The following is a 17847-nucleotide window of genomic DNA, read 5'->3' on the forward strand; positions in this document are numbered from 1 at the left end:
ATCTCGACATTTGCAGTTAGTGATATGCCGATCCTGGGCATCCATAAGATTGCTCAAATTTAGGTGACACTTCGGTTTTTGCTGTACCCAAATGAATGGAAGTTTTTGAAGGTTTCTGTACAAGACATCTCTCTGAAATTTCAAACGAGCGATGATTTTGTATCGGTCGCTTTTTTTAATTTGAACACTTTCGTAAAACTGGTTGTTTGCATTTGCACCCCACCAATAACACACTGTAGGTAAGGTAGGGGTAAATCAAGCCATGATATGCCGTCATCAGAACCTGAGTCGGGCAATAATTGGCTAATGACCTCAAAACATAAATACTAGAGGATAATCTGGTGAAAACATGGTCAATGTGATCATTCCATGTCAAACCCTCGATCTTGGTGTATTCCAAGGAATTTAGTGCTGTAGACTTCTTCTGTAATTGATCCTACCGACAAGACGGGTAGGGCGACATTCTGTTGCCTATTATGCTGCAGAGTAAAGTTAATAACACTGCATTTTAATACGTTTCTTTTAAGACTGTGGCTGTTGAAATGTTGAACACAATTGTTGACTTCAACGAAAGTCCGTTTCTTTTTAAAAGAGATTTCGATTTTCCACTGAAAACAGAGAATGTGACAAGAGAACGGTGGTGGGTTCGTTGGCATTACAATAGTGGGTTTGGAAAATATTTTTTCAAAGTTAAACTCATAGGTTCTTTAAGATAACTGCCCAGAAAAAAAGGTTCGAATCTGTTGAAAGATCTTAAATATTTACAATTATGTACATGAGGTAATATCTTCATGGGATGGTTTTTTTTATTCATTTAAGAAAATTTCATGTTTTTAATATTCATTTCTGAACGAAATTTAAATTTTTACAGATAAAACATGTCACTACCCGAAACCATTTCTTATCTGCATACTATAAAACCATTTATCTTCAGCAGTTTTTTATTTGAGCCTGATTATTATGGACACAGGCAAATGGTGGGATATGATGGATATATATTATTTGTTATTATTATTATTATTACTTTAGTATTAGACAGAAGTTTATATTAAGTACGTCGTACACTATCTGAATATTCAAAAGTCTTCTGGAACGAATTTTTGAATATTATAATAACTTTCGAACTTACTGGAACCGTTAAATTAATAATTAGGTTAGATTGATAGGTTTCAAAATAGACTAGTATTTTTCATTGTTTATCGTAGTCTATACAATTTTTACTATTCAAAGTTTAATGAAGCACCACAATTCTTTAAGAAGCTTCAGACAAGTTGAAGAACCGAGTAAAAGTTTATTGGTCATTTGGAATTATCAGGCTATATTTTGTTCACAAAGGAGATATAAATAGCTTTGTTCATTTCAGTATTTGTTTTTGGGTAATATCAGTTTACATCGTAGTTTAACAGTGTACTGTTATTATTATAAAATAAGATTGTCTCCTGGACTAATTTTGCCATGTTTTCGCCATGTATTGCCATTTTTATCAATTTTTGTCTCAACACTTGATGCACCTGTCGGCCCCTCAGCCTGGTATGAATGGCAAACACCATAAACAGCGAAGTTAGAGACGAGGTGCATGGGTATAGGAGGGAAAGGGATGGTACACGCTGGTATAAGTAACACTTAACCCTTCTCAATTCACTTGTTTCCATACGCGATAACATGTGAAATAATTTTTAAAAGTTCCTTTTATTTCTAAACGCAAAGTTATAAGCCTTAACCACTTAATTTCCAACCATGGAGACAATAAGCAAACAATAGTCTGCGTAGACATATGGCCTGACTCATGGGGTTTCCGCAGCTATTCCAGAGTCTTTTGTTCCACCTAGACTTCTGACGTGTAGTTCACCTTTGCCAATGGCGTAGTGTAGCGGGTACAACGGTTATCGCAAGATAACCAGATCAAGCAACGTCGAGCGTGGCTGCTGCTTGGATGGATGACCGCTGAACGGTCCTGTCCTTGCAAGCAGCCCGCCTGCCCGCCCATTTGGTGGTAGTTCGAAAGTCACCTTTAAGCCTTTGGTCCCCAGGTTAAGTGTTTAGAGAGGGATTCTTAGCCCTACTTCACCTGGTTAATATAAGACAACTTTACTTTACTTACTATCACTTAATGGCTATACATTATGAGAAAGTGGAGTTCCGTATTCCTTGAGTTAACTTTATGATTACGATCTGCCACATCCATACTTCTACAACCTCTTATAAACACCGTTATCTCCAACAACCCAGATGTTTATCTTCAGCGTTGTGCGTTGCGGTGGTCAGCCTGAGGCCGATGACCGGGCTGGCAGGCCTACCAGTCTAATCATCTAAACAGGTTTTGTCATTCAGATTAGATCTGAGGCTCTGTGCCGTTATTTATGTCACCACAAAGCCTTGTATCGTTTATTATCTCACAGAATCCCAAATTCTCCTTGAAGAGAAACAAACACATTGTTTAAACAAGGGACAATAATACTATATACTTTTGACTTTTGAAGTGAAAAAGCATGTTTTACTCTAAAACCAGAATTGCCTGAACGCCTCAAACAAATCTTATTAAACTTCCACGTAACAAAATAACATAAACTGCGTATGTTTTTAATTCTTTTTCAGAAATTATTAAACAATTATACAGTTAAAAATTGTTGGTAAAATACAAGTAAAAACCGTTATAGATGGTTATAGATTTATTTTTTGAGTCCCATCAACAAGATAAATAAAAAATGCGTGTAAACTGTGTACTTGTGGGAGTATGATTCTTACTATAATTTCCTAACTAAGCTTGTCTGTAACTTTTATTGAATTTTTTGTTGCAACAAATAAACTCAAGAGCTTTACCATATCTGTCATCGCTTTGAAAGTAAAATTGGTAGAATAGTGATGGTGCAAGAGTAAATTGTTATTTTATTATTTCTCATTTTTTCTGGCTATGAAGTTTTTGGTATAAGTTTCATCTTGAAAGATCACCAAATTCTCTAAATTGGAATGTATCTATACTCGAGATAAATCATTTATATGGATGTGGTGTGCATTAGTTCTGAGGTCCGGTGGATTGTTTTAATTAGTTCTGAGGTCCGGGGGATTGTTTGAATTAGTTCTGAGGTCCAGGGGATTGTTTCAATTATTTCTGAGGTCCGGTGGATTGTTTGAATTAGTTCTGAGGTCCAGGGGAATTGTTTGAATTAGTTCTGAGGTCCCCCCCCACCCCCCCCCCCCCCCACCCCCCCCCCCCCCCACCCCCCCCCCCCCCCACCCCCCCCCCCCCCCACCCCCCCCCCCCCCCACCCCCCCCCCCATGTAAATGCTTATCAACGTCTTAATCTCTTTTGTTCTTTTAAGGAAATGGACAGTTAATTTAAAATTTAAGGTCATTGCCTGTCTCCGTATGAAATTTACTCGAATCACGCATTTATTTACTGTACACATATTAATCATCGGGTTTAACTAAAGTCTTTTTTTACAACAACAACCTTTCCTAAACATACATAAACTCGGCACTCTGTCATGCTGTATGAGGATTTCACACAACTAAAACTCAGAAGTTGATGTGTCCGGTTTAAATGCACCAAGATTTTCGATGCTGCGGTAAAAAAAACCATCTGTACAAGTGGCCATCTTGGTTTTAGCCCAACAAGAACAACATGAACTTCAAAGACTTTTACTACCATATTATAGTCTCAGCATAATAAGATCTTATTTAAAAATTTCTTCGTACGAATCCAAACACAGCTTTTTAAATATGTTGATTGGTTTTGTTCAGAATAAAATTCTAAATCTTTTTGTACTTCATCTTTCAAAACATTAAAAATACACATACAGTAGTCCATAAGAAACTCTTGGATATGTATAAATCATGTCTATAAAATGAGACATTTTCTCATTATACTATCAACAGTGAGGGCGTACTCAAGGTTGTTTCACTCTTAACGCAAACAGATTTGACTTCTTAAATGAACAGTTTGGCCATTTGAAATACACATCTTTCTGTAGCTAATTGCTAATGAGCTGTCATACTCGAACGGTCCTGGGGATTACGAAGTCAGCTTTCCCTTTCTGGCCCGGAAAAGTGTAACAGGCGGAGCGGATTGCGAAGGAGCGGACAGCCGTACACAGTATTACTGTCGCAGCGGTCCGGCGGTACGTTCGTGAGTTCGGAGATACTGTGTTCGAGAAGTGACTCAAGCCTTGAAACAACTCGTTTAAAAATGTTACATCAAATTTCTCCCAGAATAATTCAATGACGAATCGGAATCGTTGTGTAGCTCGTTCCTTATGTAAATCCGACACATATTTGTGTTGTTGTGGAAAATATAATTTATAATATAAAGTTTCAAAATGAAATGGCCCTTATGAGAGAGCATATATAATTTTAGTTTCCCACCAGCCCGCTCGGAAGCTGGGAAGGCAGCGAGCGCATCATCACTCTGATAAGAGATAGGCTCGTGTTTCCCACAGGCGTCCGGAGTAAAGCAGCTATTGCCTCAGTAACGCGACTCACAACTTCTGTTGGACAGTGATTATTCGGAACTTTTTTACGAGGAGCACCGCAGATGTAGGGACCATCGAGCCACGGTGAGCAACGAGTCAGAGACCGAGTCTGTAGGTAACAGCAGGCACTCTATTTGGCAGGTAGTAACAATAACGAGTGTAAGCATTTGAAAACAACTGGCTTTCTTCATAATCAGTCGGAAGTAAACATCCATTTAAATTTCTAATGTTATACCTATTGATAGATATATACACAGATTTGAGAAATACGAATTGCGATATTGACATAAATTGACGATTATATTTATATTCTTCCTAAAAAATGAGTTAATATTGTAACTACGCATAATTAGTTGTACGATAAATACTTAGTTATAAATTCCAACGTTCATTAAAATAATATTGATATTTCTATTTTCACTTGTTGATGTATCGTATTGAACTAGACAGCTTTGTTGTACTTTTTGAGCAATGTAATAATGTGACTTTTGAGAAGGATATTAAATAGAGAGTTAAATGTTTTAATAAGAATGTTAGATTGAGTCAGGGTAGACGATTGCGTTAAAAATTAGAGTATGAATTACAAGAAGACTACACGAGCCAAAATATTTGAGGTGCTCCTATTCTATTTTGACCTAGAATACCCCAAAAACTAATTATGACCTCGAATCTCTTTTGAGTCTTTTGTTTTATGCTCTTTCTATAATGAATTAATGAGGGGGAAGGGGTGATATTTTAATAAATTTTTTTGATGATGCCCCTCTCCCTTTGAGGGCAATATCCAAATTTTTAAATATGTAAAACACATGTTTTTTTAACCTAAATTTATATATATATATTTCATCACATCATTAATTTTTATACCTACACCTAATTCAAATTGCCTAGCAGGCTGATTATTAAACTCTGTTATTGTACTTATGTTTTTCCGCCACGCTTAGCTGGATGTATGTCACAAATGTTTCTGGTATCACATCGTAAAACGATTCCGCTATCACTCATCACAACTAACTTAACGAAGTAGAGTATAGTTCACAACACAAGCCCTTGATGAGCAATTCGACTGCGATTGTGTCGGTATTGAAGAAGCAGTGACAGTGATAACAACGTTCCGTCCACCGATGTCTGTGCTGGAAAGAACTTGTGCTTGTGCGTGCGACCTTTGTGTTCTTGACTCGTTCTGAACAGTGACCTAGTGTCCTGTGCTGAGATGGCATCTTCGAGGTCAAAGGCCAAGAGATCAATGTTCGCAGATCTCGAAACATTGCCCCTGCTCGCAGGTAAATTGTTATGTTTTATTATCTAACCTTAACCTATTTAGTTTAGAACGTTTCTAAATAACTTATATAGGCGATAATGATAAGGGTTTTGGTACATTGTACCTTGCTGTATTGACTAAACAAATGATCTCTTGGTATAAAAAAACTTATACAGATTTCACAAAAAACCGTCCTATAACTTATACACCGCCATTTTGGATAGGTTAAACATTTTGAGGTCCGGTTTGTGGCATTATGTTCTACTAAAAAGACCTATAGTTTGATGTAAATCTAAACCTATTATCGAATTTAAGATTTTTCTTTTGACTTTTTTGGTGAGGAAAAACCTGACACACGCATAAAAATGAGATTTTAATGAGTAATACTGATATACTAAGTATCATTGCTTTACAGGAAAGAAATGGTTTAGACACTTGCAAGTCTAACCATTATTAAGGAAAGAAATTATTAAACTTGCAAGTACACTGTATATTCTATTTTATTATTTTGAGGACGGGATACTCGCTTAAAGTGCAATACTCATCTTCAACTTATTTTTTGCGGGTATTGTAACTAAAACCCACGGACAATCAAGACTTAAAGGCCTTACTGTGAAAAAGACATGGATGAGATGAGGCCGTATTCTCTTTATGGTTTGAGATTTCTTCAGGACTCAGCTCCAAATCCTGCCCTTACCCATCCTGAATTCTAGTTCGGGAATCCGTGCAGATGACATTTTAGCTAAGCGCAGTACAGGTCTCAGAATCCTACAAGTAAACACTCTTCAAGAACAGAATCTTAAAACACACTGCGAACACAAATTACGTTTGCATAATTTACCTTGCATTTTCAAAACAGACGTAATAGAATTAAAAATAAGTTTGTATCAGAATACTAACAATGGAGTAATTGTACCAGTTTTGTTAAACATGTAACTGATGTTTTAATATTGTTTTGGATTATCTTCGCACATTTTAAGGGCTAATATTGATTAAAACCACATTCGTGTTTAATTACTTACCTTAGTTAGATCTAGGAAAATTATAGACTATTTTCGCTGACGTTATTCCGAGGACATCGCTTTGAATAAATCATTTATTAAACAAGATATCTGATGATCCAATGGTGTACAGTGGGGCATTTGGCCAATCTAGGCGGCAATAATTATTTTATGCTGTAAATCTCATAAAATTGTTCGGAAATGTGTTTTGGTCATATTTAATGGTTAAAGAGACGATAGGAAAGTAATTATCAGTTTGGCGTTCAGTAGATTTAGCGATTCTCACCAATTGATGAAGAGCTGCATTTAAATTATTGTGGATAAAGGTATATTTGAAAACAAAAACAAAAGAGCAAATATTTTTATCTGTAACTTAATTGTTATATTTGTCATCTTCTTGCAGTGTTTTTATAGTTTAATGATCTCATGTACTAACATTTTGAAATTGTTATAGGAACACGTTTTATATTCAAATAAAACTTTTATAAAAAAAAAAATTATTTACACAAGCCTCATATTTTTACATGCACAATTGACCAAAAGTGCAAATACTCCAGAGGTGTACTGGTGTACCGGTGTATATAGGAATGAAAACCATTGATGGCCATCAGGTTCTGATATGCATTTATAGTGTTGTAAACTTTATCTTTCAAGTTTAAATTGAAGTCATCAACTGTCAAACTTACTCGACTTTTCAGTTCTAAAATTGCACCTCCCCTCAACTCCTCTAAAAAAACTGTAGTATTAATAAATTTAATTTTCTTAAACAATATTTTCCAACAAACTTGTTTCAAAAGTTTTAATTTACCTATTTACCTATTTTAATCGCTTTAAAATATGTATATATTATCCTTTCGAGCATAAATAAATATTCCACCACCTTTAGCCTTCGATATTAAACTAAAAAAATCAATCAAAATCATCCAGATGAAAAATATCTAATATACATTCATTTACATTCACTTCTGTACAAACTATGACATCCAAGTACTCAATTAAATCGCTAAACAAAACAAAACATTCTTCCCAGTGCTTTCTTATGGAGGCTACATTCAAATGCAAAAAGAAAATTCCGATTTAAGAATTTTAATTTTTACTATATTTCAATAGAGTGGAAACACTCTGAAAACAGCTTGTTGAGCTAACAATACAATCTGCAGCTGTGGAAGAATTTGCTATTTTTTATTCATTAGTGAAGATGATACTTAATTTAAAAGCTTTTATTTGGACTTAGTTAGATCCTCCTCCTTTTTGACAATTATAATTTCATTGTCAGGAAATTTTCTAACACGGGCAATGCCATTTCGGAATCAAAGAAACCGATAGTTCAACATCTTAGCTTAAGATTTTGCACTCTTTAATAAGTTTCAAAATTAAAAAGTCAAATTTTCACTTACGTAGATTGTACCTACTGAAGCCCCGTCACATCTGTGTTGGTCACAACCTCCTCTCTTGCTTCCAGCACTGTCTCTTAGCTTACTTCCTGCAAGCTGTCCGATCGTAGCCGGCAGATTTTCAGTTCTGCTTTTTGGGAGTCGATGAGCTGCTTCAATGTCCTATCCTTCAATGCGACTCCCAAATTGCTTGCGACTTTAATTACGCTCTCTTCCACATTTTTTTTCCTTTTTTTTGGTGACTTCATTCAGTTTTAAACTTTTTATTTCTTCCGTACTCTTACAGCCTTTAGTAAGATACTATATTACTATTTATGCTATATTAATAATTTTGTACTATATATAGTTTCAACAGAGCATTATTGGAATGGAAAAATATATTTTTATTAAACGTGTTTAAAAGAAAAATGTCCCATTCCACCCACCTTAGTCAGAAGAAAGGTAGATGCTCACTTGTTGCTATACAGTAGATTTGTGCAACCCTGATGGTACGACGATTTCTCAATAGAGGTATTTATAACATGATATGGGACTTTTAATTCCCAAACAAAGGATGCTACATCTCCTTATTCAATATTAATATCGTCCTACGTTTAATCAATTACTGTGCATTTATGATTCTAGCATTTTTTCAGTATAACATATTTATTATAATATAACTAATAATACAAAAATTTCTGGAAGATATAATACATTGACTTCCAGGGATACATACTGTAAATGAATGAGTATACTTTTACAGATTCCTTGTACTAATATTTTATAAGTTCGAGCCTGGTGTTTAAACCCAGAAGTATGAATACAAATTGCGTAAGTCTCTGCAGAATAACATAATTCTGGAAAGCAATTTTAAGTGTAATAGTGAATCTTGAATATTGTATACCCTTGAGTTAATATCAAAATCAATGGGTTTCCGTAGAGTTAAACTTTTCAGCACGATCGAACAAGACGGAGAACCTAGATCTGCCCATACTGAAGCACTGATGAAACAGAGACATTCTCCCCCTTTACTAAGAACACTTAGAAAGAAATCTGAAATGTGCCCACTATCCTATCTCGTGGTCGACAGAATGTAACGTCAACCCATCTTGAATTTCTGTCACTCTATAAACCATGAAGGAGGCATATAGGTTTAAATGGAATAAATGGTTCTTCTTAGCATAGAGAACAAAAACACTCCAATTGCCTTGTTTCAGAATGTTAACACTTATCATGTGTTGAAAGTCAAAATTGAAATATTCTAATCAAACGTTACGGTACTTTTACTATGCTGAGTATTAAATGAATGTCGAGCTATAATTATATGCTAGGTCCTTTTGTAATCATAAGAAAAGTAAATAATAACAGTTAATCCGATATACCTAACGATAAAAAAGACAGCTTCCCTTTTACAGTAATGTTTTAAAAGTAAAAACAGGAAGCTTGTAGAACTAGACTAATTTAAAAGCAGACCTGCTTTTTAGCATATTACAAAAACTTGTAAGGGAAAACCTCCCTTCCGCGTGTGGTGCTTGGTGGTTAATTTACTATACAGGAGGCTGTTCCTAGTCTTTTAGGATATAAAAACTCTAAAGTTGAGGAGGCTTGTATTCAGGAGTGTGAGTAACGAACACACAATGACTTAACGAGCATTACCCTTTACTACAATCTGGTTTAAATTATCTCTGTTTCTGATTTGGATATCCGTTAAATCCATACGGAAATAATCATTTGCTCTAGAATGCAGATAAAACATCTCAGTGACTGTAAGATCTACAGCTATTCTTAACGCATTCTGAGGTCCATCCTTGGTTGTGGTATCGTGGAAGCTCAGCCACATTTTTGGAAGCACATTTGTTAGTATGCGTGTGCGCGTGTGTGTTTGCAGTATGTGGAGCCAGCTTAACCTACTAACCAATGTGATGCAATGTGTTATTCACCTTCGGGTACACTACGCCAAGAGTAAACATCTAATTACTTAACTTCACTTAGGCGCCATAAAACCTAAACTTACTGAGACTTGAAAAATAGATAAAACCATTCATAAACTCATCCTTAGAATATGTTTAAATTTATTCATAGCTTGGAAACTGAATCTTATTAGTTCTTTTAAGACAAGATGGTGTGAAATCTCTCATTGCATTTAGTCCTTAAAGGATCTATGCACTTGCAATACGGAGTAACAGGATAATAAGGGCGAGTAAAGTTGGGGTGAGGGCCCAACTCCTATCGAGATCCATGAGGAGCGATACCGGGGACAGTCATGTCATCTTGGAAGAAGGGGAGGCCTGATCTGTGCCAGCCTTTCCAAAGTTGAAAGAAGACGCTCGCCCTTGTGTACAATCCACCAACTTTCTCTAACACTTTTTTTCTTAGGACAAGCAACTTATAAATTGCACTTAGTCCTATAAGAACCTTAACGTTGCGTCCGGAGTGCCATTATATGCAGGATTTGTAAGGTTAGGGGAAGGGACCGCCGATGTAAAAGTAGCAGTGATAGTGAGGCGGTACTAAAGTGATCGCTCCCCCAATCTGGAGTTCAGATGATTGTACATTGTTCATGTCCGTGTAATAATACGTCGTACAGACGTCGTGAGATTGTCAGACTGAGGCGATGTAGAAGTAGCAGTGATAGGGAGGTAGTTCTAAAGTGATCGCTCCCCCAGTCTGGAGCTCAGATGATTGTACATTGTTCATGTCCGTGTAATAATACGTCGTACAGACGTCGTGAGATTGTCAGACTGAGGCGATGTAGAAGTAGCAGTGATAAGGAGGTAGTTCTAAAGTGGTGGTCAGTCTAGAGCACAGCTGCTAGTACATTGTTCATGTCCTTGTAATACTACGTAGTACAGTCGTCAGTGAGATTGTTAGTCTGAGGCAATGTAGCAGTAGCAGTGATAGTGAGGCAGTACTAAAGTGATCGCTCCCCCAGTCTGAAGCTCAGTTGATTGTACATTGTTCATGTTCATGTCCGTGTAATAATACGTCGTACAGACGTCGTGAGATTGTCAGGCGATGTAGAAGTAGCAGTGATAGGGAGGTAGTTCTAAAGTGATCGCTCCCCCAGTCTGGAGCTCAGTTGATTGTACATTGTTCATGTCCGTGTAATAATACGTCGTACAGACGTCGTGAGATTGTCAGGCGATGTAGAAGTAGCAGTGATAGGGAGGTAGTTCTAAAGTGGTGGTCAGTCTAGAGTACAGCTGCTAGTACATTGTTCATGTCCGTATAATACTACGTAGTACAGTTGCCAGGCTCAGGATATTTGGCAGTAGCAGTGATAGTTAGTTAATACAAAAGTGTTTGCTCACGCCAGTATGGAGCACAGCTGATTATACATTTTTCATATCCACGTAATGCAAAGCAGGCAGGGGTAGCACACCCTTGTTGAGGCTAGCCAAAACTTGTGATACTTAAGACACGAACCCTACCAATCCAACAGTCATCTCCCACAGTTGATTTAACCTATCGAAACATCTCAGAACCAGCCCTGGCACCCCAGAACCTCAACATTTGCGGTTAATGATGTACCGCTCCTGGTCATTATAAGGTTGATCAGATTTAAGTAAAACATCGGTTTTTTTCTGTATCCAAAGGAAGGTTTATTGGAAGGTATAAACCAGCCAGAAGTAGTCCCTGCTGGGTTATTCTCTAACACATAATATATAGTGTTGGCAGCACATTACGTATTCTACTATCAGGGCAATGAGGGTGAGAGATGGTACCATTATGACTAGTACTCTCCCCTTTCCCGGTACAGAGTAACAGTCTTCTGAAAATGAATCTTGAAAAGAAAGGTTTATAAGATATTTTATTCCTCCCGTTTTACAAGATCTTCCAACCTATACTAGCCAGTTCCAAGTTCCATAAACCACCTTTAGAGTTACCTAGTTTATACCTTAATTCTAGCTTTTTTTTGGGGGGGGGGGGGGCTTATCGAAAGTTCCACTTCAGGAAGGAATATCATATGATTGACCGCTTGGAATTTGAAATGGGGACATACATAGAGTCTGAATACTTATACAGCCCCATGTGAAACTGACTGACTGACTGACTCACTGATATATAGATAACAATTCTAACATAGTTCTAGAAACTTGACATTTGGCACACAGGTACCGTTTGCAATATAACCCACAGGAAAAGTCTGAAAACCGGACATTTTTACTTTTAAACCCCATAAAAAAATTGAGACAATTCGTGCATTTTTCACCCTTGCAGGCCATTATTGTAAGCCCGATAGCGGGCGAACCGTTGGAGCTAGCTCGGATCTGACGAAACATCTTTAGTCAGGAATAAAGTGAACTACAAAAAAGGTCTTGTGACTTTTTGCTCTATCTTCTATGGTTAAGCGACAAAACGCTCTAATATTTGACATTCCAGAGATTATTTTCGCCAAAAATAATGATTTGAGCCCGATAGCGGCCGAACCGTTGGTCGTAGCTCAAATCTGATCAAATTAGCAAATTGCGCAATCTGCAGATAAGTTCCAGTTAACTTTTGCCCTATCTCCATTGGTTTGGCCTAAAAACGTGATTATGTGCAATTTTTGTGTAATTTTTGCAGGAAAATTTTATTTTTGGGGTCGATAGCGGTGAAACCAATGGTCGGAGGTCAACATAAAACAAAAGTTGGATTTAGTAAATGAGGTGATCTACAAAAAGTTCCAGTAACTTTTTACTCTCTATCTCCATTAGTTTGACCAGTTTATAATTCTGAGTGACCTACGTGTTGAAAGTAAGCTATTGTACAAAGGAAAATTTTGTTTGTAAGGTATTTGAACGATCATATTTTAAGCCTAAGTGAGTTCTTTTCGAAAGCAGCGAAGTATGATGGATGACAAATCAGCTACTTACTCTATAATGATTTAATTTTCCTTGATTTAGAACTTGTTGACCTCCTTATTAGAAATCAGCTTTTACTTAATTTAATTTCTGACCAGAGATATTGAATAGCCTCTATCTCCATTAGTTTGACCGCAAAACGCGATTAAGTGAAAATATTTGGAAATGTTCGCTTATAAATTTACATTCCGGTCTGCCCGAAAAACCTGTTTAAATGCAAATATTTTATAATTTTTACGTAAGAAGTTTGTTTCTGAAGGCGGTAGCAGCCGAACTATTGCTCATAACCTAAGTCCTAAAGTTTCAATAACTAGACAATCTAGAGATCTAAAAAAAAGTTAGCTTGCTTTTTGCCGTATATACTTACGTAAGCCCTAAAATCTCTTTTATTAGCAAAAACATGGTCATAATTAGCAATTTCAGGAGTTGTAAATATAATGCGACTATAATTTGTGCAACCCGTTCTGGTTCCGGATTTAACTTCTGTTACTACGTGAACGAGTGACTACAACCCCACATCGTCAATTGGCTGAGCGTCAGTGAAGCGTCAATAGTAAATAGGGACATAGTAGTGGTTAATTAATTTAATGAAATAGTGATTCATTGTCATCACCCTAAGTAATTTAAACCCTCTGATCAACTTTTTATATTTATAAAAATTACTGTACACATATTCTCGTAGCACAGACACACATTTCCCACAAAAGTACCTCACGTACTTATAACCCCCCGACAACATAGATCCCCCTCTCGGGAATTTCCTGGTAGATGAACTCCTGATTAAATTAAACCCCCTGATCAACTTAATAATACTAGTATGTTAATACAAAATAATGCGATCTACAAAAAAGGTCTAGTGACGTTTTGCCCTATATCCATCGGTTTGGCTAATAAATGTTAATATTTTGTAATTTGTACGTGAATATTTTGTTATTGGAGTCGATAGGGGTTGACCCGATTGTGCTAGTTTAAATCTCAAAACATTTATAAATAGCTATTGATACGATCTACAAAAAAGGTTCAGTAGCTTTGTGTTGTATATCTGTCCGTAAACTTGTTTACGCTCTCAATGGCAAAATCTTTTTTGTGAATTGGCAATTTATGGAATTTTTTATTTTTCCGACTAAACATTGTACAACTCATAACAGTTGAGATTGAGTTTGTATTACTGCGTAAACGACTGACTAGTATACGTCTACTACAACACATCACGAATTGGCTGATCGTTAGCGAAAGTCAATAGTAATTAGGGACAGAGTGAATTTTAATTATGTTCACAGACACAACACACTCGAAAAGAGACCTACGTGTGTCTTAACATCCGGTAACAATAACCTCCCTCCCTGGAATTTCCTACTATGACTAGATAATCTCCTGATCAAATTAAACCCCCTAAACAAGTTCAAAATACTAACTTAGTGTTGGATTGTTTATTATATTTACACTCAACAATTCACACTAGCTGCCCAATGCAGACTTTTCTCCCAAGCTCCATATCGAGAAAACCAGAAATCATAGCTCAAGTCCAAGGCCAGAATCGATAGACAATTTGAAATATCCGACAAGAAAGGTCCAGTCACTTTTTCTTGTATCTCTAACGGTTTAGCCACAAAATGCTCTTAAAGTCAAAACTTTGATTAAAACGTGAAAAATCGATAAAATAGGTATAATTTAAAGTCCCAGACCCCTAATCTTATTCTCTGAATTAACCTCTAACCGAATACCGTTTACCCCGAATTTGGCCAACACCTAAAATGGGGCCTGGGGGAGTAGTCCCCAGCGAGCCGAAGTCGAGTCCTATATAATATACAGCCGCATGTGTAACTCACTCACTGACTCACTGACATATAATCATACAAATTCTAACATACTTCTAGAAGTGCTGGAAACTTGAAATTATGCACGCAATTTGCTTTTCCGGTATGACGAACATTAAAAGTCTAAAAATAAGAAATCTATACTTTTTAACACCTCAAAAAAATTAAATACCGGTTGAAACTGGTTAAAAAGTGGTGTAGTTGTTTGCTTTAGAGCCATATAGCGACTAAACCGTTGGTCGAAGCTCGAATCTAATTATTAAAGGGGGGCTTACGGAAAGTTCCACTCCAGGAGGGAATATACCATGATTGACCGCTTGCAATTTGAAATGGGGACAGACATATCCTATATCCTATACAGCCGCATGTGAAACTGACTCAGTGACTGACCGATATATAGATACAAATTCTAACATACTTCTAGAAGTAATGGAAACTTGAAATTATGCACGCACGTCGCTTTTTCCGGTATAACGTACAGGAAAAGTCTAAAAACAGGAACTTTATACTTATTAACACCTAAACAAAAATTTAAACCGGTTGAAACTGGCTAAAAACTGGTGTAGTTGTTTGGTTTCGAGCCATACAGGGACTAAACCGTTGGTCGCAGCTCAAATCTAATTATTAAAGGCTTTTAATGAATTGTCTGATCTAAAAAAATACGCACATTAGATTTCTCCGCATCTTTATCGGTCCACCCTAAAAAAGCTAACAAATTCGAACATTTTGTCAAATTTTGCCAATTTTCATTTGTAGAGTTTTGTTTGAAGAACAGTAGCGCCTAAACGGTAGGTTGTAGCTCGGATCTGACGATAAACTTTTAGTATGGAGCGAAGTGATCTAAAAAAAGGTCACGTGACTTTTTGGCTTATCCCCATCGGTTTGGCCACTAAACGAGTTTAAAAGGAAACATTTTTGAATTTGTACTTAACAATTTAGTTTCCGCGCTCGAAAGCGGCCAAACCGTTGGCGGCTGCTAAAAAAATATGTTAATGGGATTTTGAAAATCACGTATTCTACATAAAAGCATCAGCAAAGTTTGGTACCATCTCTATTGGTTTAACCGTAAATCGCAATTATGTGAAAACTGTTTGTAATCTTCACGTGCAATTTTAGATTCTGGGCTCGATAACGTCGAAACCGTCGGTCGTAACTCAAAATACGTAGTCTACAAGATTTAGAAAACTATGTGATCTACAAAAAGTTCCTGTAACCTTTGGTATTATATCCATCTGCTAGACCGCAAAACGCGATTATGTGCAAAATCTTTGTTATTATCACGTGAAAATTTAGTTTCCCGTCTCGATCGCGGCCAAACAGTTAGTCATAGCTCAAAACAAGTTGTATCAGGAACTAGCAAATGATGTGCTCTACAAAAAAGGCCCAGTGACTGTTTGCCCTATCCTCATTGGTTTTGGCCGCAAAAGCGGTTTAAAATAATTCTGTTTCCTGGATCGATAGCTGCAGAATAGTTAGTCGTAGCTTATTTTAAATTTGTTACCAACAGATATACTTAATTTTCTGATAAATATTGGCCTCTTTTTGTTTTAATTGCACAGACACAACATCCTCCAGTATAGAACGACTTGATTTTTACCGTTATTACTAATAACCCCCCTCCGGAATTTCTTATATTTAAAATAATACACAACTTATTACAAGTTCATTTATTTTGAAGAAAATTTTAATCTATACAAAAATTTTACATGTTTTATTACATTTTGTATCTCACATATATTTCTCCAGCTCTTGCTTGATAAGCTCCTTCACGTTGCGTTCATCTTTAATTCTGGGTTCATCTTTAATTCTGGCTCTGATCTCTGTCAGGAAGTCAATCATTACAATTATGAACATCACTGTAATCACGGCGAAAACCATCTGTCCGTTCTCGTCCAACGACTCCAACATGACCTGAATATTCTTCATATTTCACGAGTACAATTTTGCGTGCTATTCAATAATATTTTTTTTTCCAAAATTATCTTGTTGCATTTCCATGGATACTAAAATTCTTATTGTCATTATAATAAATTAAAATACCACTTATAAAACAAAGTGTTTACGTATGTATACACAAGGTTGAGCTGTTATCGCGACATTTCTTATTAACTTTTTTAGCGATGTCTACATTTTGTTTATCAGGGACTCTGCCCCACCTCCTTTTGGAAGCTAAATGAATCGGTATTTGTTAAAAGGGCATCAGTCATGAAAAAGTAAACTTTCGGAAAACTTAATAAAACCGATTAAATATTATATAGCAAATGTAAAATTCGTAAATAAATATGCATTGCATTTTTCTGCCTTATTTTTAACATCCCAATATAAAGATTTCAAATTTTTATCAAAATTTCAAATTTTTATGAATTTTTAAAAATATGTGACTTATGCCCTTTTAACAAATTTTCAATATGTCACATGAAAAAAATAGTGTTAACACTCATAATTTATAAAAAGACATTTATTTTTTAAAGATACAATGAGTACAGAATTATTGGTATAGGCCTAAGCTTAAATTATGTTACTTAAACAATTTTTTTAAACTCCTTATCATAGAAAAGAAACTAAATTTGTGCCCTATTTTAGGTTTTTGTTGATACTTATCACTCATCTTCTTCTTCTTGCATATTAATATTTTCCATTACAGGCCATTCTAAAATAATCATTATAAAATTGTCTGTTCTCATGAGGTACATACTGAAATGACTTTTCCTTAAATCTTGGAGTTTTGATTTTTTTATAGGCACTTTACCCTCTGGGTAAGCAAGTTCGCTGGGACCAGTAATCCCTGTGTTTGTTAAAGACATGAAAAAGGTTGTGGCAATGGAGACCATTAAATGGTGGTGTATGCCTTTATGTGGCCTTTTAAAAGTAGATTCAAATACAAAATGAAACAGCTTACTGATCCCAAATTTGACTTTTTCTTTGCTTGGTTTCTTTTTTTTGTTTCCTCTGAAACTGGAGTATTTTTTTTATACTTTTATCCACCAAGATTTGAAGTTAGAAATCTCTGAAGCTCTCACCTCCTTCACAAGAAACTTTCCAGGTTTGGCACTTTTTATATTATTACCTTCAATGATTTCATAC

The 17847-nt window shown here is 36.0% G+C and overlaps 1 protein-coding gene across 3 annotated transcripts in view; it reads left to right on the forward strand.

Moving 5' to 3' along the window:
- The window catches only part of LOC124368825 (prestin-like), a 188147-nt gene that overhangs the window by 55045 nt on the left and 115255 nt on the right, over positions 1-17847 (forward strand). For 2 of the 3 annotated variants that reach the window (XM_046826228.1, XM_046826229.1), the window contains exon 2: positions 5412-5750. The exons of the other annotated variant lie outside the window; for it this stretch is intronic. In XM_046826228.1, coding sequence (XP_046682184.1) covers positions 5681-5750 — 70 coding nt within the window. In that variant the 5' untranslated portion in view covers positions 5412-5680. The remainder of the gene's footprint in view (positions 1-5411; positions 5751-17847) is intronic. 3 annotated transcript variants of the gene reach the window in all.

Source organism: Homalodisca vitripennis, chromosome X, assembly GCF_021130785.1.
Source record: "Homalodisca vitripennis isolate AUS2020 chromosome X, UT_GWSS_2.1, whole genome shotgun sequence".
NCBI lineage: Eukaryota > Metazoa > Arthropoda > Insecta > Hemiptera > Cicadellidae > Homalodisca > Homalodisca vitripennis.